Consider the following 21,819-nt stretch of genomic DNA (forward strand, 5'->3'; position numbering starts at 1 on the left):
CGGTGAAAGCTAACGTACGAAACCAGAGGGCAGCACACGATTGATCGCGCGATCCTGCACGTGAGCAATCTCCCAACTCATCTCTGCTGTTCTCCCCGAGTCGTTACCAGGATTGGTCAAGTAAAATACCCTAGGTAATTTACGTAGTTCTTTTGTACAGTACCGCCTTCTTTGGGTGGAGTTTAATAGGTATATACTTTACTTGGATTTTACCTCGAATGACGCGTCCAGACGCGTCATGCACAATACTGGCCGTGGTTGGCCGTGGTTGCTCTCATTTTTTCTGGCTTACTTCTCTAATGTTCTCTATGTAGTTGTTTAAAATCATTGCCAATTGCACAACTGGCTTTTATATTATTACTGCTTGAGAAATAAGCTCTGGATTTAGTAACAAAGAAAATATGGGACATATAAAAGGAATAAAGAATAAGGATCCATCTTCCAAGATACATTCTCAGATGTATTAGAGATGAAATAGGACAATTTGTATGTACAAAGTCTATATAGGTGTAACTGAAATGAAAATTAACCCTAAGTAATTCTAACCAAATAGCTTCCTTCTATATAATATACCCTAACAGAACTTGATTCCTGACAAATAGAATTTTACATGAAGGTTCGTTTCATTTATACAATATATATCTATTTGTCACAATATATAAATTTTTCAATGAACTAAAATCGCGTGGGTCAATTCATTCAGCTTGGGTTCTATTTTAAGCGTGCATTCAGCCGAAGAAAAATATCCAAAGCATCTTGTGCAAATTTATCCATCATCATTTGACTATGCATAGGGGTAGGGGCTAATCTAAGTTTTTCCTGGCCCTTTGGCACGGTAGGGTAGTTAATTGCTTGAATATAATGCCCCTTTTCCCGTAGCAGTGCTTCTGCCAATTGGCTACCCAGCAAGGGATCTCCAATCTGCAATTGAAATTATTTTACAATGTCCTTTACTGTTTACCCAATATATTTAAATACAAATAAACCAGTGACCCACTCTTATCGGAATGATATGCGATGGAGAAGGCTCTACCGGAAGGCCAGCAGCTACGAGGATGGATTTCATGTATGCGACGTTTTTTTGGTGTTCCGCTCGCAAAGACCTTCCTTCATCCGAAGATAAAATTTCAATCGCCGCCAGGGCGCCATAGAGGACCGTAGGTGGTAACGATGTAGTAAAGATAAACCCTGCCGCATAACTTCTGATCGTGTCTATTAGCTCTGCCGAACCAACCACGTATCCTCCTATGTTACCAAATGCTTTGCCAAGGGTTCCAGAGATAATATCCATTTTATGTAAAACCCGATCCCTCTCACCGATGCCGGCACCGGTATAACCATATAGACCGACTGCGTGCACCTCGTCGACAAAGGTTAATGCACCATATTTATGAGCTACGTCACAAAGCTCCTCTAGGGGACAAATGTCACCTGTCATGGAATGCACCGTTTCAAATGCCACAATCTTGGGAACCTCTTTATTCACCTTTGACAGAAGCTCCTCCAGATGTTGAGCGTCATTGTGCCTAAAGATAAATTTCTTAGCACCACTGTTTTGTATGCCTTGAATCATGGATGCGTGATTACCTGCATCAGAAAAAATGCAACAACCTGGCAATTGCTTAGCCAGAGTGAACAAAGTCGAATCGTTGGCAACGAAACACGAAGTAAATAGTAATCCAGCCTCTTTACGATGCAAAGTAGACAGTCTCTTCTCTAACATCTCATGGCCCATAGAGTTGCCCGATATGTTTCTGGTTCCTCCAGCACCTGCTCCAAACTTATCCAAAGCCTTGCGAACCGAGTCCGTCACAGCTGGATGACGGGACATTCCCAAATAATCGTTCGAACACCAAATGGTAATAGGTGTTTCGCCATACGAATATTCCAAAGCTGCAGGGAATTTTTCCCTCAGACGATTCACCTTTTTGAAGACTCTATAACAGTGATCTTTCTTCTTTTTGACGATTTGCTCGTGAAAGAACTCTTTATATGGAAAAGTGGCATCTTCTTTAGATTCTTCTTTTTCTTTTGGAGTTGCGTTCAGGTTCGTAACGTCCTCCTCTACCAAGGGGCTTACCTCCTTAATGGCAGGCTGTTCGTTGGACAGAAACGGACTCCGGTTTTCCATAGGTAGCTGCACTTGGGGTTCGAGGGATTCGGTCGTACCAAAGAGTCGGGACATTATCGGGCAGTGTTTACGATAGTTCGAGATTAACGACGTTCCATAATTACGTACATAATTCGGAGATAGGCGGGTCAAGAATGGGCATGTCATGTTGACTAAATTATCTGAAACACACGTTCTTATGATTACCAAATGGGACGCTCAACCTTGTGTATCCAATTTACCTCGTCACGCGAAGCGCTCAATGAAACGAGTACCTGCTCCAAGTGCGAAGTAGCATTTGATGCGCATTCTCCATGTACACGTCTTTGGTGTGCGACCTGAGCTACGATGATATTTCGAAACAGTTGAGTCGCTGCGTGACGAGGTGGAATTACGACAGAACGAGGAGTAGAAGGCAGGTAAATGAGAGGGAGCGCCTTATCCATAAGAGATCGTAAAGCTTACCTTTACGGACGGTCGACGGATGACAGCCGCTGACGTAACGAACGGTTCGACGAATCGGACGAATCAGCTGGAATCGAAAAGAAAAGAAAATGTCAGATTTCCCTTTCAACGGAGCGGTACGAGACAAAAGACCGTCCTCGTACGACATGGGCTGATTGTGGCTGCTTGCCAACTGTTACCAACTTCTCCGAATTACCCTTGGCGCAAAATCGTACGCGAGACCAGGGAGAGGGGATACGGTGTAGGGAAGATCAGCTGTCAAGGACGGGACTCGACGAATTACCATTCATACACGGAGTATTCCTTTTCATTGGATACCGTTGCATACTTCGCTTGAGAGCAAAAGTCTTAGAAACGAAACATAGGAAATTTAGAAGAATTTCTGCAGACGTCACGAGCCCTTTCTCCGCTTTTTTTATGAACGGATGCACGAGGATTTACAGGTTTAAGGACAACACGAGGGATACACCGAAGGGGTTCGGCGCTCTTCCCGCGTCTTGGGCCGTATCAACTTCATAGGATCGTCGCTTCTTTTTAGCTGTTTTTAATGAACCCTTTGGCCGTGTTGAACGTAGCGCGATGCTATCTACGCATGTATGTACTTACTGGAGGATAGGAGGGTAACCACACGGATGCCATATCCTTTGTTACTACTTTGAAAAAATATCCAAGTACACTTTTTAGAAAAAGTATCTACGATCCCTTTGGCTCGCTACGAGGTTTTACCGAGACTGGTTACATTCTAGTAACGCTTCTACGGTGGATCGAAGGAGCGCGGACTGACGCCAAAGGAAACCACTAGTTTTCTGCGAATTCATGCCGATTTAATGATTTTGTTTGCATCCAATCGAATCGTGAAAACGGTGCCGTCGCATGATGTAATATTCATCTTTGCAAGGCAAATATTCCTCAAGTTGAGTACTTGCGGATGTTTTCTTTTCGCGCGTCACGGGCGTTAGGGTAACGTCGTGTCGAGTTTCCAAGGGACGTGCCGGAAAGTCGTGCAGGAATTCTTTCGATCGCTCGTAACGATCGATTCGGAGTTTTCGACGACCTTTTTCGCCGAAAAAATCGCAACTAAAAAACTGTGATTTTCCTTTAAAATAAAATTTTGCCCAAGTTTTGCTCGGATGAAAAATATAAACTGGTAAAAGAAGAAAGATCCGTTAGATAATAGATAGTCGGGGGTGTTTTTTTATTCAGATTTTCCTTTGTGCTTACAAGAATGTCATTTTTGTCGTTTTCTAATGATTCGTTGTGAAATATATCGGCACGTATGTCATACATTCGACTTTTACAGTGAACTATTTTATTTCCAGAGATAGATTTACCGACAGCCGGTAGTCGATAGTCGATAGAAACGATACATACAAGTCCGCCGTTTCGGATAATTTTAGGTTAACAGCAGTCGATGGCGAATATCGTTCGATTGGTCACACGACTCCATTTCGTATTCTGCCTAGCAAAATACCACTTTGTTCGCGTCACCTTCGCTTTTGCAACGAATGCGACAACAATGCTCGAAAATTCGCAGTCTCTGTCTCCATATCCGATATATTCTCTACCTCGACATCTGTCGCCATCTGTCGCCATCCTCCGAGCATTAATTAGGCATCTTCCTCTGATCTCTGTTCTGAACCGGTCTTGACTGGTCTTGACCGAATCCTGACAATAAACAGTGCTCAAAGGATTAAAGTTTACACGTGCTCTTTTACGTCAGACATTTATTTAATGAGTATATTCAAATTTGCATCGTTGTAAAATTAATTTTGAGCGGGATGTTTTCCAAACCGTTCAGAGTAAAATCCAACAGTCAACTCAAAGGCTCCGAAAGGTTAGAAGACACGTTCTAATATATTTCGAGTTATTCTTAAATTGCTTCGTGTGAGGTACGAAACGGCTCTTGCGGAGATATTTAAAACTACTAATTCCGTTTGATTTTTGCTTATATCATTTTAGAAAAAAATTATACGAAGAATTAGGAAAGGCATTCCCGAATCTTACGGAGGAGGACATACAAAATATACTACCCAAAAAGGAAGCTTTAAATGTCATCAAAATTGTTACTCACAATGGCCAATTATGTAGACTGTACTGCATTGCCAGGGTACCGATGTTCTTTCAACTCGATTCCTCAGTACCAGGATTCTTCCCAACTGTCTACACGTTGTGGCATCACCCAAATTTGCTATATAGTTATACTACGCATTCTTCCGTAATACCAAAGCTTGCTGCTGGCGCTGACTTAATGTTACCAGGAGTAGTTCTGAATGGACCTCCGACATTATATTCATATGGAAAAATAGCCCGAGGAGCACCAGTTTCCGTAAACACGGAAGATAACAAAGTTAGCACGTTTAATTTCATAGATTTTTTCACAATGAACAATCTACACAATCTGGACTGATTATAAAGTAAAATTATATCGTTAACGGATATTTTCAATTTAGGCATCCATTGCGGTTGGAGTAACAACTTTGACTAGCGAAGATATGTACATGTCCGGTGGTCATGGAAAGTGTGTACAAATATTTCATGTACTCGGTGACAGTCTTTGTCAATTTGGAAAATCTGTAACTAGACCTGACCTTGGTTCCCCGTTTGAATCTAATGGAGAAAATGTATCTTCAGAAGAGTCGAGTAAAGCCAGTAACGACGAATTAGCCGAAACAACTTGTTCCCGGCTAAATAGAATAGATATTAACAACGAGGTGAATGCTGACAAAACAAGCGAAGCAGAGGTTGAGGTAAGCGATTACTTAATTTTCTAATTTATCGTCAGCATTAGTCATTTGTTTCATTCTATGGTACGTCGTAGGACAAGTCGGAAGATATTCAACAAGACGAAACAAAGATCGTATCACCGGTACAAATAGAAGTAGTCGATCCCATTCAAGAAATGGATAATTTATTAGAATACTGTTTCTTGAAAGCTTGTAAGACTACCATTAAGAGAAGTGACATGCCCATGCTTACTTCTAATTTCTTCAAGAATCACCTATTGGCCGCGTGTCCTCCTGGACGGAACGTAGACATAAAGAAAACCAGTTACAAAAAATTATCTGTCTTTTTGGCCAGTATGAGTTCCAAAGGGATAATCCACACCACTGTGATTAAAGGAGTGGAAAGTATTTTGTCTATTAAGGTAATGGTTTTGGTCTTAACGGAGAGAAAGAATTAACCTTTATTTGGGTACCGCTTTGCAGTTAATACTAGTTCCTAATCGATAACAATAACTCATGCTCCAGGCGAATCATCCACTGTTGAAAAAGCTCGTAATTAAGGAAGAGATACCTATCCCACCACCAGTTGTCTCAAATGCTCCGATTATTTCTGAATGTTACAAAGTGACAACGGACGTCTTTCCCATACTATCCAAATATGGCTTTGAGTATGGATCCAGTTGCCACTTCTATATTGCCGAATGGTCAAACTTTGTGGAAAGCATTATGCCTGTATGATTTTCAATTTCAGAAAGGGAGATACACTGAAAAGAGCAGAAGCTAGGAGGTACTTCACCGAGTACGTAAAAGAGGAGAACCTTCAAAATGGAAAGTAAGTTCGTTGAGGGTAAATTTTCTGCTGCTCTCGGAGGTACGATTCATAAAACATTCTGACATCTCCAAATGAAAACACTCGTCGACAGGATTTTAAAACTGAACCCTCGGTTAGCTGGGATGTTTCGCACAAAGGAGCATCAAGAGACTCTGACAATGGAAGATGCGATAAACAAATTCATTGGCCGCATGGCTCGAACTTTTGAAATTACCGTAGCCGGTGTTACGGTATTACGCGCAGGGAAAGTGGACCCGATCGACATCACGGTGGCATCTCGTTCAGGCAATAAAAAGGTAAAATAACGTTAACGGCTTTCGACTCACCTCACCTTTCTTCGGATCATCGTTTGAACTCGCAGGTAACGTTGGTGAACAATTTGGAGACATTTGGCATAAAGCTGGACGAGTTTAGCAAAGAGTGCCAAGGCATAGGAGCAAGTGCAACGATTACGGACGTTCCGGGAAAAAAAACGCCTAGTGTTCTCGTTCAAGGAAATCAAGTCTTGTACGTTTACAAGCTCCTAACGGGTGAGTTACGGCTAAAAGAAGCTATCGATCGATGATATCGCATTACCATGGAAGGGATAAGAATCGATATTTCGTTTCAGAGAAGTACCAAATGCATCACAGCTATATCCGAGGGTTGGAATACGCACCGAAACAGAAAAAGTAACCAACCCGTCTTTGCGGGCGGGCAAGTAAATTCTCGTTGCATCGTCCGTACCGTATCCACGCGATCTTGGAAAAGTCCACGATCGGATTTTACGACAAAGAGGAGACGCTGGGTCTCCGTCGAGACACGAGGACAAAGGACAGGTTGCGAGTCCGAGTCATGTAATATCTCTAATAAAAAGTTTCAATTGAGAATATTTGCTCGACGGATCCGGATAAACGCGCATCTCGAGCGCGATCAATTCGGTCGATCGTCGAAGAACTCCCGGGCTCGGAAGAAACCACGTCGAATAAAAGTTTGTTAATATAATTTATTGTATATCGAGGTTTCAACATGGAAAAGTACAAATATTGCAATATAGGGCCCGCGAGCTCTCCTCGGGAGGGAGGGACGGTGAGTGAAGAGGGACGAGGATCGAGTGAGCGGGACAGGGGGACAGGGGGACAGGGGGACAGAGGGACAGAGGGTCGAGGTGAAAGGGGATGGAGAGGGCCGACGAGGCGCGCCGAATTCCAAGTTTAAAGACTCGGGACGCGTCTCGCTTCGCCGTTACAAGGAAGGTGCCCTCCTCTCCTCGGCCCCCGCATATATTTAATACTTATCTATCCTTACGCGCACGCATCGCCGGAGCTCGCGACGCGCCACCACATTTAACTACGGACAACCCCTGCATCGGTGGCTCGTTAACTCCCGCCCTTTCGCCCACTTTTTGCCCTCGAGTAGCGTCCTCCGAACGAGTGCGCGAGTTTTCTCCGACGGAAAAGCCACGAAACCCGGTACCACCCCGAAGACGCTTCCGATGGCGCGAGACGAAGGTTGCCGTCCTATTCCATCTTCGGGAATTTTTACTCGTTGACCAACGACGGTCCAAAGAATCACGGAAATCGAAATAACGTCTCGGTAGGAGGGTCGTATCGAGACTCACCGTCCCGAGTCGTCCTCGCGATCGTCCGCCGAGAAACCGCGTACCCGGCTGTCGTCTAAATACCGCTCGGTGGGCGAATCGTCGGGAGTTAACGGGGTTTACTCCCGCACCCGGGAAAGGAGCGTTCTCTTCCGCCTCTGAAAAAAAAAAAGTCTCCCTGGCCCTTCGTCTCGTTTCTTGCATATCGCTCTCTCTCCCCCTCCGAATCTCATAGTTTTACGCAACACATAATGCGGCTAGGTAGTACAGGTTAATTAATAATTAATATCATTAGTTATACAATAATAACGTATGGCTAGACAATGCAAGATAATAATTATATCGTAAATATTAATAATCGTGGATCGCAATTTATATCAACAATGTGACATGGCGCCTTCCCGTATAAACTCTACGTGTGCGAGACGCGGGTAGGTGGGTGGGCGCGAGGGCGCGAGGGCGCGAGGGCGCGTCGGGTCGCTCGATGCGGAGTCCGAGTCTCTCGTTCGGCTCCGAGAAATCGATACTCTCCCCAACCTCTATGTACACGAAAGAAACGATCCGCCGGATATGCCGGGCCGACTCCGGCTCGAGCGAAGCGAGGACGAGGACGGGGTCGGGGAGTCCGGCCTCCCCGGCGTCGAGACGCGGACGAAGCGGGCACGCGTCTTTCGGGGGTCGGGGAAGTCCCGATCGTAAAACCGATCGCTCGCGAGAGGAACTTTGGATTCGGGGCTCGATCGATCCGATCCGAATCGACGTGCGATCGAGACCGAGCGATGCGCCGAAAAATCGCGCATCCGCTTCCGTTCGGTCGCCGTCGCCGTCGCCGCCGTCGGAAAAAAGGATCTCGGCCCACGCCGTCGCGGCGCCCCCTTCCGCGCCGTCTCCCGTCCAGCGAGACGACTACCATTAGATTCCTAACTTTATTATCCTTTATAAACCCTTCGCAAAATACTTTGTTACTTTAATAATATCTCCGTTAATTCTCTTCCTCGGTCGATCACAGCGTTTACCCTCGACGTCGATCTCGCCCCGACCAAAACGTGCCTCTTCCTCGCGCTTCTCCCCGGGCCGACTCGTTCCTCTCGTCTTCGCCTCCGGTCGCCCGCACCCCGGGCCGGGCCAAAGGCTCCGGTCTCGAGCCGCGCCGGATGGAAGACGAACGGAGGTCGCCCTCGGCATCGCCGGCATCGCCGGCCGCCCCTCGCATCGTATAACTCTATTAATACTGTAATTAAATATTTATACACCCATTGACGAACTAGCTACCACGTTGTTTTTTTGCTTTTCTTTAAGTAGTTATATAGGTATAATAATTCGATCAATTATAATTAATTCACCTCATAGCCTGCGAGTTACGAGCACGATAATCATAACGATATAATCAATGGACATAACGATAGGGATAACGAAACCCGTGTACGGAAGGAATACGGACTCGCGGTTCGGTCGCGAAGGAGAGTAGCTCGTTTTCGGTCGCGGCGGCGCCGGCCGGACGACCGGGCGACCGGCGACCGGCGACCCGCCGCGTCGCGCCAAGGGGCGATTTCCCCGTCCTCTAACCCTTAAGTCCTTTAAGTGGTAGATAAATACTTTTAGTTAGGCCTACGGTGAGCTAGAGCCGCTTGTGTCTCGCTCGATCTCGACGAGATCCCGTTCGCGCTCGTATACGCGACGCCACCGGTCGTCCGGTCGGGCCGCGGTCGGGCCGCGGTCGGGCCGCGGTCGGTCCCCGGACCGGGGCCACCTGGAAGATATGTACAGGACGGAAGCGAGCCGCTCCACCGGTGGGGAATGCCGGCCGTCGTTGTCGGTAAACCTCCGCGGGACGCGCGCCGATTCGCCCCTTTGTCCCGGGGGAACGAGGGCTTCCTTCTTCCTCGGCGTTTCCGACGTCGCACTCCGAGCGAGGCTCGTTCCGTCGCTCGCTCTCTCTCTCGCTCTCGTCGACGACCTCTCGCTCGTTAAAGAGGGAAAATAATCTCACGTCTACAGCACCACTTGAATTCCCCGTTAAGGCTAACGACGAGATTCGCTGACTCCTCCCGAACGTTCTCTCTGTCTTTATCTCTCTCCCTCTCGCGCCCTCGCGACTCTCACCCCGGGCGCGTCGCGGAGAACGCCCCTTCGGCCTTCGGTGAGAGCCGCGACGATCGACTCGAATTAAACCGTGCTAGGTCCCGCGTCGCCCCCCCCCCCCTGCCCGTGACCGCTCTCGGGGCTCCTCCCATTGTCCGAGCAAACCGTGACTTTGACTCCTGTCGCTCGCCTAAACGTCCTCGACGGTCGGTGTCCCGGTGAGCACGACTCCTCTTCGCGTCGCCACCCCCGCGCTCCCCCCGAGAAAGCGCGTCGATCCCGTTGGACGAGTAAATTCGATTACCGACGCGACGCGAAAGTCCCTTCCCACTCCCCTCTTTCTATCGTTTCTATTCTTCGGCTCCCTCTTGCTCCGAGAACATAACAAAAAAAATACCTAACTTCTCGTCCTCCCCCGGAAATCCCTTCGATTAACGTTTAATGTACACAACGTCCTCCTCTCTTCGGTTTCGCCCTCGTCACAGCGATATAACTAACAACGATTATTGAGACATAAATACGGTACACATAATATATCTAACGTAATAATTGTATGTATAATATCGTAGTAAGTAGATTAGCGTGTTTTCGTTCACGTGAGATCATTGCTGCAAGCGATTAGGGCCGATGGATGGGCCTCGAGGGCGTCCGACGAGTCCTCGTCCCGAGTGACTTCGCGTAGTCTACGGTTGTGCGCTGTACGTGCCGACGAGCCGGAGAGGAACCCTTCCGATAGCTCGTCGAGCCTCTGTGCGTTTGCTCGCGGGCCGTGTCGTTTCTCGAATCGTCCCGGAATTCGTCCGCGGCGAACTTTTGGCCTGGCCAAGGAAGAGGGAATCACGGAACGGCGGACCGACTCGTAACCCGTTCCTTTTAACCGTCTTCGTCTCGGATCATCCGGAGCCTCCTCCGCGACGAATCGACCCGCGGGACGTCGGAGAGGAGAGAGTGGTCCTCGAGAGCGGGAGATTAAGTCTAAGCGCGCCGGTCGGGATGAAATAAACGACCTCTCGAAACAAACGCAAATCAGTTTAATCCTTAAATAAAACATAATTCTTGTTAAGTCCAATATAATAATTAAATAAATAAATAAATAATTGATATTAGTGGTGGTGGTGGTGGTGGTGGTGGTGGTGATGGTGGTGGTGGTGGTGGTATCGGAATGGCGCGGTGGCAAACCGGTGACGCCGCCGCGTCGGGTCTCGACCTTCGGAACCGCCGACACCGGCGATCGTGGTCGCAGGGTGCTCGTAGGAACGATCAAGAGTGGACGACTTCGGACGGCCGCGCGCGCAACCCCGGTGCTCTCCCGCGGGGGTCTCGAGAACGGCTCGCTCCCCTCCATCGTCGGGTTAAACTAGGGCGCGAACGGCGCGAACGGACGAGTCGAATAAATAAAAGCTTAGAAAAGAAGTCGATGGCTCCATCGGCAGACGTGGGAGCCAGGGGGCCCCGGGGGTCGCTCCCCTGCTCCCGGACTAGACACAAAGAGGTACACTTAAATGAGACACGATACACTCTCCCACGTTACTAATTATAATGACGGTAATCGTAGCAATAATAATAATAATAATAATGATAAGAATAATAAGAATAATCATACGAGTAATAAGAATATCGACGACCAGGTCGATACCTGGTCGTGACCCCGACCGGCGATTACGGCATCGGTGCCGATCGAGCGTTTCGAGACGGATCGCGTTGCGAGAAGCAAGGGGAGGTAGAACCGCGTTAAAAAGTCCAGGGTCCGTCTTTTTCCGTTGTAGCAACGATCGCGTAACGGTCGTACGTACGTTCCGGCAGTCCCGTGGGCGATATCGGACCGGTTTCATCTCGCGGGACTTCCCATCCCCGTCGCGTCGAATTCCCTCCTTTTTCTTATCGTCCTCGGAAGGACACGGAAAATGTCTTCGTTATACGTATACGTATCTCCCTTTTATCTTTACCCTTCCAAGACCGTTTTCGGCGAGTCTTCGACATAAACTTCGCGTAACGTTTTGCCTTCGAACGTCCAAAGACGTTCATCCGTCGTATCCGTGAGAGCGGTCGATAATCTACGTTACGACGTCAATGTAGGTGTGGGCGGTGGTAACCGGCGAGATACAATAATAATAATCATAATCATAAGAATCATAATTAATTATAATCACAACTAATAACTAATAACTAATAATAATCATAATAATCAGATAATCGAAGAATACCGGTAATATAGAGATCGCCGGTAAAAACGCGACGCGTTTCTCTCTTTCTCGCTCGTTCGCGAAGGAGATCGAATTTCTTTTCGTCTAATCTATCTAGAAATTGCAAGGATTTTCCGGGTGACCCGGATGGCTCCCCATTTCGTCGCAGTAATCTTACTTCTTCTCATCGATCCACAAACTCGGAAGGGGATTGCGCGAGACGTCGCGGCGTCTGCTAGAAAAATCTCTCATTTTCTCAAAGAAATACGTTGCCGTCCACGCGACTGTAACCGTAACCGGACTTATTTTCTTCATAAAAGTCCCCCTTCGATTCGTTCACGGGAGTTTTCATTCCGCTAGTCGATCCGGCCTCTCTCTCTCTCTCTCTCCCTCTTCCTCCAAGTCAATTGCAAACGTCACCGACTTTTATTAATCTCTTAAACTTAATCGCCGTGCACCCCTACGGAGTACTAACTCTTAGGACGACGAGACGCGTCTCTTCGCGACTCGACATTCCGTCGATTAATCTCGCGTTTTCTTTGCACATGGCCTGAACGCGCGTTTCACGATACGAATTTAATATAAATATATATAAATTATATGTATACATATATTTATATTTATATACCGGGACGCAACGGTGTCGCCCAATCCGCAGCAGAGCTGGATGCTCGGAGCAGTTTTTTTCCGAACTTCGTTTCAACGAGAGTATCATGATTTTTATTTATTGAACGCGTACTAAGAATCCGTAATTGCCATAAATAGCGTAACAATGGAAAAAAAAGCTCGCGAAAACGTCGAGTCTCTCGCGCTTCGCACTTATCCGAGAAGATCGATTTCGGGGTTTTCTCTCTTGGGATAAAAATTGAAGGTACTCGGTGATCGCTTAACGTTCTCGAGACCGATCGTAGAGAAATTGCGCGTCTCGTTTGAAAAAGTTCCAGGAGAAAAAAAAACCGTTTTCAATGAACGTCCAGATCTGCTCGTCAGTCCTACGGACTAGTTTTTGGTCGGGTCGTTTCCCGGGAAGATACTTTAGATAGAAATATCGAAGGTAATTGATTCCAAAAGATTTTGTCGTTCTCGCGCCTCGTTAAGAGAATCGGCAATCGCGGCTGCACGGCGGGCGGAAAATCGTCGCTCCAACGGTTACGAAACACCACGCCGCCGGACGCGAACGGGACATATTGCACTTCGACGAGAACGAGAAAGAAAGCCGAAAGGGGCGATTACCATGGAGACCGAGCGTCTCTTTCCTTCCCGAGCACGCGAGCTTTTGGGTCGACTTCCCGGGGAAGCTTCCTTCTCTCGGCGGCACCTCTGCGAATCTCCGCGACTCGCGCGCGTAGACGTCGGAGGACGTCGGTTAAACGGGCGATTCGCGATCGACCTCGGACCGGCGCGATCTCTCGGGGTGGCGCCTTTGGATCTCCGGGAACTCTTCCTTTGGGGATCCTACCTCCATCTTATTTCTTTCGCAAGTTTTTCCCGTCACTCTGCATTTCGGTCTCTAATTTATCCGCGCGAGCACGAATTCCTCTAACGTATCTCACCGCGGGCAGACTGGGCTTTCCTTCCGCCACCGGCTGGAGAGAGGGGAGAGAACGAGAGCGGTCGTTCCGGCGGCCTCCGCGGGATGTTTCGCTAAGCTCGACGGGCCCAGAGGACGTTCGGTCGGAGGACGAAGCGCCCCGCTCCCTTCTTCGCGATACCTTGCCTCCGGTCGATGGGGCGCCGCGAAAAAACTCGGAGACGACGCGAGCGGAACGATTCGAGCCACGCCCGTCCCGGCCTCCGGTCGATGCGTGCGCCCGCGTGCGCCCGCGTGCTCGCCCGGGTGCCCGTACATAAACTCTATGTACAGAATATTCGCGGGCGGAAGGTAATTCCTTCCTCGGCCGCGCCCTCGTCGTTTCTCCCCGTTTCCTCGACCCGACCGCCGACGTCCTCATTGCGTCCAACTTCCCGAACGGTACCGAAACGGCATCTCCGACTCTTCGGCTCGACCCGCCTCCGGTCGCGGTCAAGCTGCGGCCCCCTGGCGAGGGGCGGGCGAGTCCCGCCGCTGCCCCCTGGCGGCGGACTTGGGTCGAGCGAGGCCGGTCCCCCAGTTGGCCATCCGGACGCGCTCGGTCAGCCGCTGGTGACGCTGCTGCTGCTGCTGCTGCTGCGACTGCTGCGGCGGGAGATGGGGGTTGTGGTGGTGAGGGCGACGGGGCGCCTCGGGCTTCTTGGCGTCGAGGAGGGTGCCGGGCAGCGCGGCGCAATGGATCGGGGGCGGCGGCAGGAGCCGGCGGTGGTAGGCCACCGCGGCCGCGGCCGCAGCCGCAGCCGCCGCCGCCGCCGCCGCCGCTGAGGCTACCGTCCGCTCGTCCTACGCGGCCTTGCTCTTGTTCGTCTTGAAGCTGACCTGGAGCACGCGATTGCCCAGAGTGTAGCCGTTCAGGCTCTGGATCGCCACGACCGCCTCTTCGTAGTTGGTCATCGTGACGAAGCCGAAGCCCTTGCACTTGTTGGTCTGCAGGTCGCGGATCACCTTGACGGACTGGACGGCGCCGAAGGGCCCGAAGAGCTGCCAGAGGACGTTCTCCTCCGTCTCCGGGGCCAAGTTGTAGACGAAGATGCACCAGCCGGAGCCGTTCATCGCGTTGCCCGGCAGCATCGGGTTCGCGAGGAGGTCGCCCGCCAGAGGACTGTACCTGCAACAGTCCGAAATCAGCCTCGAGTCCGACCTGCCTTCCTCCTCCGGTCGCGCCTTCGGTCGCGCCTTCGGTCGGGGGCGCGACCGCGAAATCGACGGGGAATGCGCTTACTGGTATCGAGGGTCTACGTACCTACTTGACGTCACAAGCCGCGTTAAAATGGGGCATATCATGGTGAGTACTCGGTTGACATCTCGGATCGCTACTAGCTAAGGACGCTCCCCGGACCCGAGCCCGAGGAAGGCGGACTCGGGGCTCGGGAGCGTGCACGAGAGTGCTCGCCGGTGCTGGCCAGTCGTCGGGGAGGAGGGCCCGGAAGGGGTTCCCTCTCCGGCGCAACGGCCCCCAGCACTGGCCGTCCGTTCGGAACCGACGCGTACCTCCGTTTCGGCTCGGCATCGTTCACGGCAGGGTATGCATCGATCGAAATCCCCCACCCTCGCCTTATGCCTTTTCTTGATCTTTCGTCGTCCTACCGGAGGAGCCAATAGGCCGGTTTCGCCCCTTGGCCCGCGCGATTCCTCGCAACCAGCCATTCGACCCGGGACGTTCCGTCGGCTCGAGCGAGAGGAAATCGATCGCTTTTGCCGTCTCCGTCCGATTTTCTGCGTACCCTGACCGATCGTACGTCCTCGAGGGTCACGATGCGCGCCAAGAATTCGACAACGACCCATCGCGAGATCTAGGAAAAGGTGACACGGTCGACTCCAGAGGCCGCGAGGGGCCCACGCAACAAACGGAACGATTTACCCTGGAAGAAAAATCGGTCGCGCGCGCGTGGCACGGCGTTTCGGGCTTTCGGGAAGGGCCGAGGAGGATCCGCGGAAGTCCCGCGGTTCGTTTCTTTTACGAGGGGTCCCTCGTCGGGCGACCCTCTTCCCGGTCGCGGGGTATTTCCCCGCCGCTTTCCTCGGCCGTCTTCCCGAAGGCAACCGAACGAGTCGATCCTGGAACGCCTTCGCCCGCCGTCTCGTCACTCGGTTCCGCAGGATCGAACCGGCGTAATCATAATTAAAACTATAAGAAATAAGACTGCGCACTGTCCAGATTAAATGCAGGATAAATCAGGACTTAAAACGGGAGGGGAGAGTGGTCCCTTCTCGGACCGCTCGCGGACGACGGCAGGGAGGAAGGGAGGAAGGGAGGAAGGGAGGAAGGGAGGAAGGGAGGAAGGGAGAGGAGACGGACTCGAACGGGAACCAAGCCACGGAAGACAGGAGCGCCGAAGGTAACCGAAAGAGGGGGAAAAACGCAGAAGTAATATTGGGAAAATAAATACTGACCTATGTAAGCCTTTGTTAATGGCAAGCATGGTCTTGCTAGCGCTAAAACAAAACACGAAAGAACAAAGTAAGAGAGATTTCTCGCCCCGTTCTCACCTCCGTCCAAGCCTATCCGACCCAGGGTCACCTCGTCGAGACAACGACGGAGAAAGAAAAAAGGCAAACGGATTCGGGGGAAAGCAAGGGAACGAAGAACGAAAGCGAGGGCGAGGGGGGTTTTTGCGTACGGAAAAAAACGAGAATCGAGTTACCGACCTCTGGTCCGCGGTCCGGACGATCGGCGTCGCCGCTCGTCGCCGCTCGTCCTCGGGGCGAGCCGAGCGACGAGAGGGCGACGAGAGGGCGACGAGAGGGCGACGCGAGGACCTCGCTCGGACGAGCGAGCGAGACCGACGATAGGGTAGAGTAGGCGAGTAGAGGCGAGTAGGTACCTGGATAGTGGCGACAGTGGAATGTACCTGAAGCGGCCGGTCGGGTGGTGGATGGGGCCGCCGAATCGACGCGTGGCCTGCGGCGCCAGGTAGGCGGCCAGGGGCGGCAAGGCCTTGTTGTTGTTGCTGGGGTTGTTGGCGAACTTGACGGTGATCGGCTCGGAGGAGCCCTTCGGGATGGTCCCGTTCAGCTCCTGGATCGCGCGCTCCGCCTCCACCCGCTGGTCGAAGCGGATGAAGCCGACTCCTTTCGAGAGACCTGGGGACACCGACTCGAGATCAGTCGCGAAGCGGCCCTTCCTCCGCGGGACCCGCTTCGCCTCCGCCTGCGCCGTCGCCTCGGCGAGACCTCGAAGGACCGATCGAGGTTCCGGGCTTTCGTCGCGATTCGAGGACGAAACCGTTTCCGGGTACCGAGACAGGGAACGGACGCGGGTAGGCCGATGTCGAGAGTCGCTCGAGTCGCTCGAGTCGCGCGTACATCTTGCTCCCTCGGCAAGCAAAAGACAAACCAAACGGTGTATACTAGAAGAAGAAGTAACAGCAGAAGAAGATGAAGGAGATGAAGAAGAAGAAGAAGAAGTGGCAGTAGAAGAGAACAAGATGAAGAGGAAAACAAATTATGAGTTACGTACCGGGCAAATTGTCTCCGCCGCCAGTCACAAACTGTCGTACTAAACAGAAACGAAAAATCATATCACGTTAAAATGTATAAACAATACACGCTCGCTCGCCCCCGATTCGCCGCCGGAGCATCGCGCGGTCGCCACCGTGGCCTCCCTCTCGGTTCTCGCCCCGAATTCTTCCTCGGACGCCCTCTTCGTCGCCGCCCTCGCGACGCTCCAATGCCGCCAGTGGCGAGCGACTCCCTCTCTCTCTCTCTCTCTCCTTTCATCGATCGCGAGCTACCCCGCGTTTTCCGGTCCGGACGAATACACGAGGGGATCCGAAAAGGAGTCGACGAAGGGAAGGTCAAAGGATCGATCGAGACCCCTCGAACTTCGGCACGCGTGGGCCTCGGGGCGACTCGAAAGCGCGATAACACGTCCGGTAAATAAACGAGCCAAAAAGAGAGACAGAGAAAGAGAAGAAGCAACGGGGAAGGGCGCAGAGGCCACGAGGCTGGACGGCGCAGGAGTCGAGACGAGGCCAAAGACGAACTCGCGCTCGTCCGGGGGAGGAAAATGAAAACTCGATCCGGGTAGGGGGGAAAACGGGAAAAACCGGAAAAACCGGAAAAACCGGAAAAACCGGAAAAAGCGCAAAAACCGGGGGCGGTCCTCGAGCCGGAGGACCCGGGCGCACCGACCCACCCCTCCGTCGTGCAACCCCATGGCCTACTGACCTCCCCTGACCTCGTCCCGTCCTCGTCGATCGCGCTTCTCGGCGGCGGCGGAGGTGGCGACGGCGGCGGCGATCGACTAAGAGGACGCGGACCCGGTCGGCGCTCGCCGAGCGAATTCGTCGCGCAGGGAGAGGGAGGGACGGGCAGAGCCGGCCCCTCCTCCCTCTCGCTCTCTCGGACGGAATCCTCCCGACATCGCGAGCGAGCCCGCTCCACCCGGAGGGTCCCACTCACCGGTGATGTTATCGCATAGGATCCGGGAGGTGATGATCCTGCCGTACGGGCTGAAGAGGTTCTCCAGGTCCTGTTGCGTCATGTTCTTCGGTAAACCGCTAACGTACAGGTTCGCCCCCTTGATCGCCTCGCTGCTCGGCCTGGCGTAGGACACCTGGGGAACGAGGGCACCGAATCAGAGAACGGCCGACGACCCGCCGGGCGCCGCCACCTCGCCGAGGAGGGTCGCGGCGAGACGCACCTTGATCGTTTTGTTCTGCAGGCGCAGACCATTGAGCGTGTTGATCGCCTTCTCGGCATCCTCGGGTCGGTGGTAGTTGACGAAGCCGTAGCCCAGGCTCTGCCCTGGAACGAGAGCGGGCGGTGAGCCGTCGGAGGGGAGGATCGAAAGGGGGAGACTCACCGGTGACTTTGTCACGAATCAGCTTGCAACTCTCGACCTCGCCGATGCTGGAGAAAAGGGAGCGAATTTCCTCTTGGGTCATGGTCTGCGGCAAGTAGTTGACGATGAGGTTGGTCTTGGACTCCTCCTGCGAGGTCTGCCCGAGGGTCGAGCCCCCGTTTTGCTGCACGACCGTGTCCATTCCGTTCGCCATCATTGCACGTTTCTCTAGCTACGGACGAAACCTGGAAAACGTAACGTTCCTTCGGTCAGATCCGACCGGTTTCGGGATAATCGGACCTCCGCGAGTCGACGACCGCCAATGGCTAATCGAAAGCAAAGTAAAAAAAGGCACGCGAGGGGGGCCGCACGCAGCGACGGGGCGGTTTAAAGGGCCGAAGGGTGGCTTCGAGAGGGGGGGCCTTCGGGCGGGCCCGAGGCGCCCGTGATTTAAAGGGCTTCGGCCCTCCCGGATGCGGCGTTCCTCCGGTCCTCCTCCGCGGGGGTCGGGATGAAAAGTTCCGAGCGCGGGGTTTTCCCGCGAAAAACGGCCCGACCGGGCACAGCTGGGTCGCTCTCCCTCTCCCTCGGCCGCCCAGCTGTCGCTCCCCGACGGCCGCCCCACGGATCGGGGGAGCGAAACTCGGGAGAGAGTTTCATGAATTTTCATGGGGCGTTCCTTTCAAAGGCCCTCCGCGGGGGCATCGGGGAAGGAAGCGGGGTTTTTTGCCGACACCTCGGAGTGCGAGGGGGGTCCGGGGAGGGGCTCGTATTTTTAGCGTATCGATCCTGGCCCGACGCGCCGTCGGACCCGTCCAGGGGGGACCGCGGCGACCTTTGCCCGCCTCGCCGTAGGTAGAGGTAATCCTCGGCTAATCGCGGCCGGAGGTTCGCGGGAGGCTCGGTCGGAGCAGCGGCCAGGTGGCCATGGCGACGGATCGCGAAAATCGCCGGCCGGGACCGATCAATACGAGCGCCCCTCCGGGGCGCGCCGAGTGGTCGGGGTCGCCCCCACCCGGGCCGGCGCGTGCCGCTTCCTCGGAGGGGGCGAGCGCGCGCACGCCCACCGAGAAGGAGAGAGCGACGGCGAGCGCGCTCCAAACACGCCGAAAGAAATCGCGCGATCGCAAAAACGCCGGCCGGTCGGACCCTTTTTCGCGCCGAACGCGATTCCGCCGGCGTATTTACTCGACCTCCGCTCGCGCCCGAAGGACGCCGGCCGAAACGACGTTCCCCTCGGCGCCGACGACGAACGAGCGTCGATCGATGACTTCCCCGGAAAAGTCCGGAGCGGCGGCAACGTCGCCGAGCACGTCGGCGACGCGCGGTCCACCACTCCGCTCAGTATTTCGGGTGACGGGAGCAACCGCGAGGCGCGCACGCGTCGCCGAGGGGGGACGGAGCGAGCGGTCGGCGTCGCACGTGCGCCCGCGGACGGGGAGGAAGCCGTCCGCGTCCCTCGCCGGAGAGGTTAGGTCCTCCAGGGGACGACGCCCGGTTTTGCGGGCGTTTCCGCGACTTCCGGATCCTCTTACCTCCCCTCGTGGAGCGGCGCTCGGCGGTGGTCCTCGACGGCCGTTCCTATTGGCCGGCGGTCGTCTCCGATAACACCCGACAACGATCGAGCGTCCGTCTAGCCGGTGCACGCGCGAGGGTTCGCGGCGCCGCGGTCGAACGACAGGGAAAACGCGGCGGGGGGAAGGCGCGAACCCCGCTCGAGAGCGGCATTTATCGGGCGCGACTCGCCGACGCCGGGCAGCGTCTCCTCGCTTTCACTGGGCGGCCTCGCCACCGTCCATGCTTCGCGCGCCGCTCGCGCCGCTCGCGCCGACCGCGCCGACCTCGGGGGCTGGGGGAGGGAGAGGGTGGCCGAGAAGGCGAGAAATAAACCGACGGAACTAGACTAAGGAAACAAAGGAACGGCGACGCGACGGAGGTTGCCTGCGGACTGAGGACGGGGAGAGCCGCTCGGGGCCGGCCGCCCGATCCGAGGCGCGCGCACCCCGGCCTCGGCCGACTTCGGCCGACTTCGGCCGGCTTCGGCTCTCTCCGGCACGCCTCGGCCGCTCCTCGGGCGGCTCGCCGCCGCCGCTGTTGCGCCGCTGCTGCCGCCACCGCTTGCCCCTATCCCCCACCGGGCGAAGCCCTGCCACGCGACGCGCACCCTTCGCGCACGGCCCGCGGGAGGGTCTTCGCCCCTTCCCCCGGGATCGCGGTGTTCGGATCTGCCGCGCAGGACTCCGGATCCGCGGAACGATCGACATGGCGGCGGTGGCGTCGTCGTCGGAGCGCGCCCCCACGCGACGCCTCGGGAGTCCTCGTTTCTCACTGTTTCTCACGGACGCCGCGGGCCGAGAAAACGACGAAAAATGGGAATCGTCCGCTCCGACGAAACGACCCCGGAGACGCGAGCCAACGTCTCCCGAGAGCGAGTTCCGACTACATCGCGCGCTCTATCGACGTCGCGTTGCGAAACGCGTTGCAAGAATTCAGCCGATATGCGTTTTCCAAAACGACCAAACGACCTCTCCGCTCGTCCCTCCGCCAAAGCGCGAAGGTCCGCTCGGGCGCCTCGAGTGGGCGTAAAAAGGGAAAAGCCGGAGAAACGCGGCAAGGTAGACCCGGCCGAGCCGCGACGAAGCGGTCGTTGATCGGTGCCAAGAAAGAAGGAAGGGAAGCGTAGACGGGGTCGACGAGCAGCCGATGATGCGCGACGCGAACGCGTCACCTCGACTGCCGTCACCGTTGTCCGACGTGACCTAACCTAACTCGGGCCATCTCTTTCGATCGCCCCGCAAAGTCCGCGGACGCGCCCGAGGTCGAGGACGTCGCGCGAGAGAAATTACGATATAAATACGTCGACGTATAAACACTATAAATACCTATACGCCGCCGCTGCCGCCGCCGCCGCCGTCGCCGCCGCCGCCGCCGCCGCCGCGACCGTTCCTCCACGAGAGAAAGGGAAACGGGGAGAGACCAGCGGTCTCGGCCAAACGAACCCCCTTTTTCCATCCGCTCCTTAATTTCCTCGTCAAAATTCGTTCGGGACGAATATTTCGGGAAATCGGATATCCCGACTCGTCCGGGCAGCTTTCCTTGCGGTGCCTCGAAAGAATCGAAAACGCATCGCAGGAGGGATGGATCGGGTCGCGTTTCGATCGCCGCTCGCTCGCTTGCGCCGTTTCGACGATTTTCCGCCTGGGTGGAAAGACTCGGGAAGGACGGGTGCTTTCGATTCATCCAGAACGGGATGGCAGCGAGAGCGGTCTCGGAGGCTCCATTGATTGGTCGGAGGCTGCCGAGTCGCGGCTGCACCGAGGGTGTACGGACCCCTAGACCGGTCCTCCCCCTTTTCCGTTCTCTCTCTCTCTCTCTCTCTCTCCCGGTGGCGGGTGCACAGGCGCGCCACGTGCGCTCCCGACCGATCAATACTCGGCCGCCCCCGGCCGCCCCCGGCTCTGCCGACCC

General features: G+C 53.9%; 3 protein-coding genes and 1 long non-coding RNA gene across 10 annotated transcripts; 1 reads left to right on the top strand and 3 right to left on the bottom strand.

Annotated features, from left to right (window-relative positions):
* Positions 1–439: 439 nt before the first annotated feature.
* LOC105698129 (5-aminolevulinate synthase, erythroid-specific, mitochondrial) lies at positions 440–3,373 on the bottom strand. Its single transcript, XM_012422109.2, is given in 5 exon segments — positions 440–718; positions 721–921; positions 998–2,292; positions 2,576–2,642; positions 3,182–3,373. Coding segments are annotated over 5 exon segments (1,647 nt in total). The 5' UTR covers positions 3,215–3,373; the 3' UTR covers positions 440–667.
* Positions 3,374–3,746: 373 nt separating this feature from the next.
* On the bottom strand, positions 3,747–4,730 carry LOC111674387. Its single transcript, XR_002762427.1, has 2 exons — positions 4,647–4,730; positions 3,747–4,240 (listed from the first exon to the last, which is right to left on the bottom strand). It is a non-coding gene; the product is annotated as an uncharacterized LOC111674387 (long non-coding RNA).
* On the top strand, positions 4,217–7,001 carry LOC105698128 (eukaryotic translation initiation factor 2D). The gene is made up of 9 exons (XM_012422107.2): positions 4,217–4,409; positions 4,535–4,922; positions 5,026–5,322; positions 5,394–5,720; positions 5,824–5,966; positions 6,050–6,130; positions 6,222–6,426; positions 6,492–6,660; positions 6,741–7,001. Exons 1-9 carry the CDS (start codon positions 4,354–4,356, stop codon positions 6,803–6,805), a joined length of 1,731 nt encoding a protein of 576 aa, XP_012277530.1. The 5' UTR covers positions 4,217–4,353; the 3' UTR covers positions 6,806–7,001.
* A 3,065-nt stretch (positions 7,002–10,066) lies between these two features.
* Positions 10,067–20,178, bottom strand: LOC105698150 (ELAV-like protein 1). 7 transcript variants are annotated; one of them, XM_023434723.1, is made up of 8 exons: positions 19,887–20,178; positions 18,373–18,596; positions 18,211–18,314; positions 17,970–18,123; positions 17,026–17,064; positions 16,418–16,649; positions 15,960–16,001; positions 10,067–14,673 (listed from the first exon to the last, which is right to left on the bottom strand). In XM_023434723.1, exons 2-8 carry the CDS (start codon positions 18,566–18,568, stop codon positions 14,349–14,351), a joined length of 1,092 nt encoding a protein of 363 aa, XP_023290491.1. In that variant the 5' UTR covers positions 18,569–18,596; positions 19,887–20,178; the 3' UTR covers positions 10,067–14,348. The 7 variants fall into 7 exon arrangements, with proteins under 7 accessions (XP_023290491.1, XP_023290489.1, XP_023290492.1 ...); XM_023434721.1 differs by having other exon boundaries at positions 16,391–16,649; XM_023434724.1 differs by lacking the exon at positions 17,026–17,064 and having other exon boundaries at positions 16,391–16,649.
* Positions 20,179–21,819: the final 1,641 nt, after the last annotated feature.

This window comes from Orussus abietinus, unplaced genomic scaffold, assembly GCF_000612105.2.
Source record: "Orussus abietinus isolate OABI.00-Male unplaced genomic scaffold, Oabi_2.0 scaffold1, whole genome shotgun sequence".
Lineage (NCBI taxonomy): Eukaryota > Metazoa > Arthropoda > Insecta > Hymenoptera > Orussidae > Orussus > Orussus abietinus.

Bases quoted from the DNA above. Each gene is read 5' to 3' on its own strand.
- LOC105698128 (XM_012422107.2), top strand. From the start codon at position 4,354: ATGTTTTCCAAACCGTTCAGAGTAAAATCCAACAGTCAACTCAAAGGC. The intron at 4,410-4,534 runs GTTAGAAGACAC...ATATCATTTTAG, and splicing joins CAACTCAAAGGCTCCGAAAG to AAAAAAATTATACGAAGAAT. The intron at 6,427-6,491 runs GTAAAATAACGT...TTGAACTCGCAG, and splicing joins CTCGTTCAGGCAATAAAAAG to GTAACGTTGGTGAACAATTT.
- LOC105698150 (XM_023434721.1), bottom strand. From the start codon at position 18,568: ATGATGGCGAACGGAATGGACACGGTCGTGCAGCAAAACGGGGGCTCG. The intron at 17,065-17,969 runs GTGAGTGGGACC...GTTTCTGTTTAG, and splicing joins CCTATGCGATAACATCACCG to TACGACAGTTTGTGACTGGC. The intron at 14,674-15,959 runs GTCAGTATTTAT...GGACTGTTGCAG, and splicing joins ATTAACAAAGGCTTACATAG to GTACAGTCCTCTGGCGGGCG.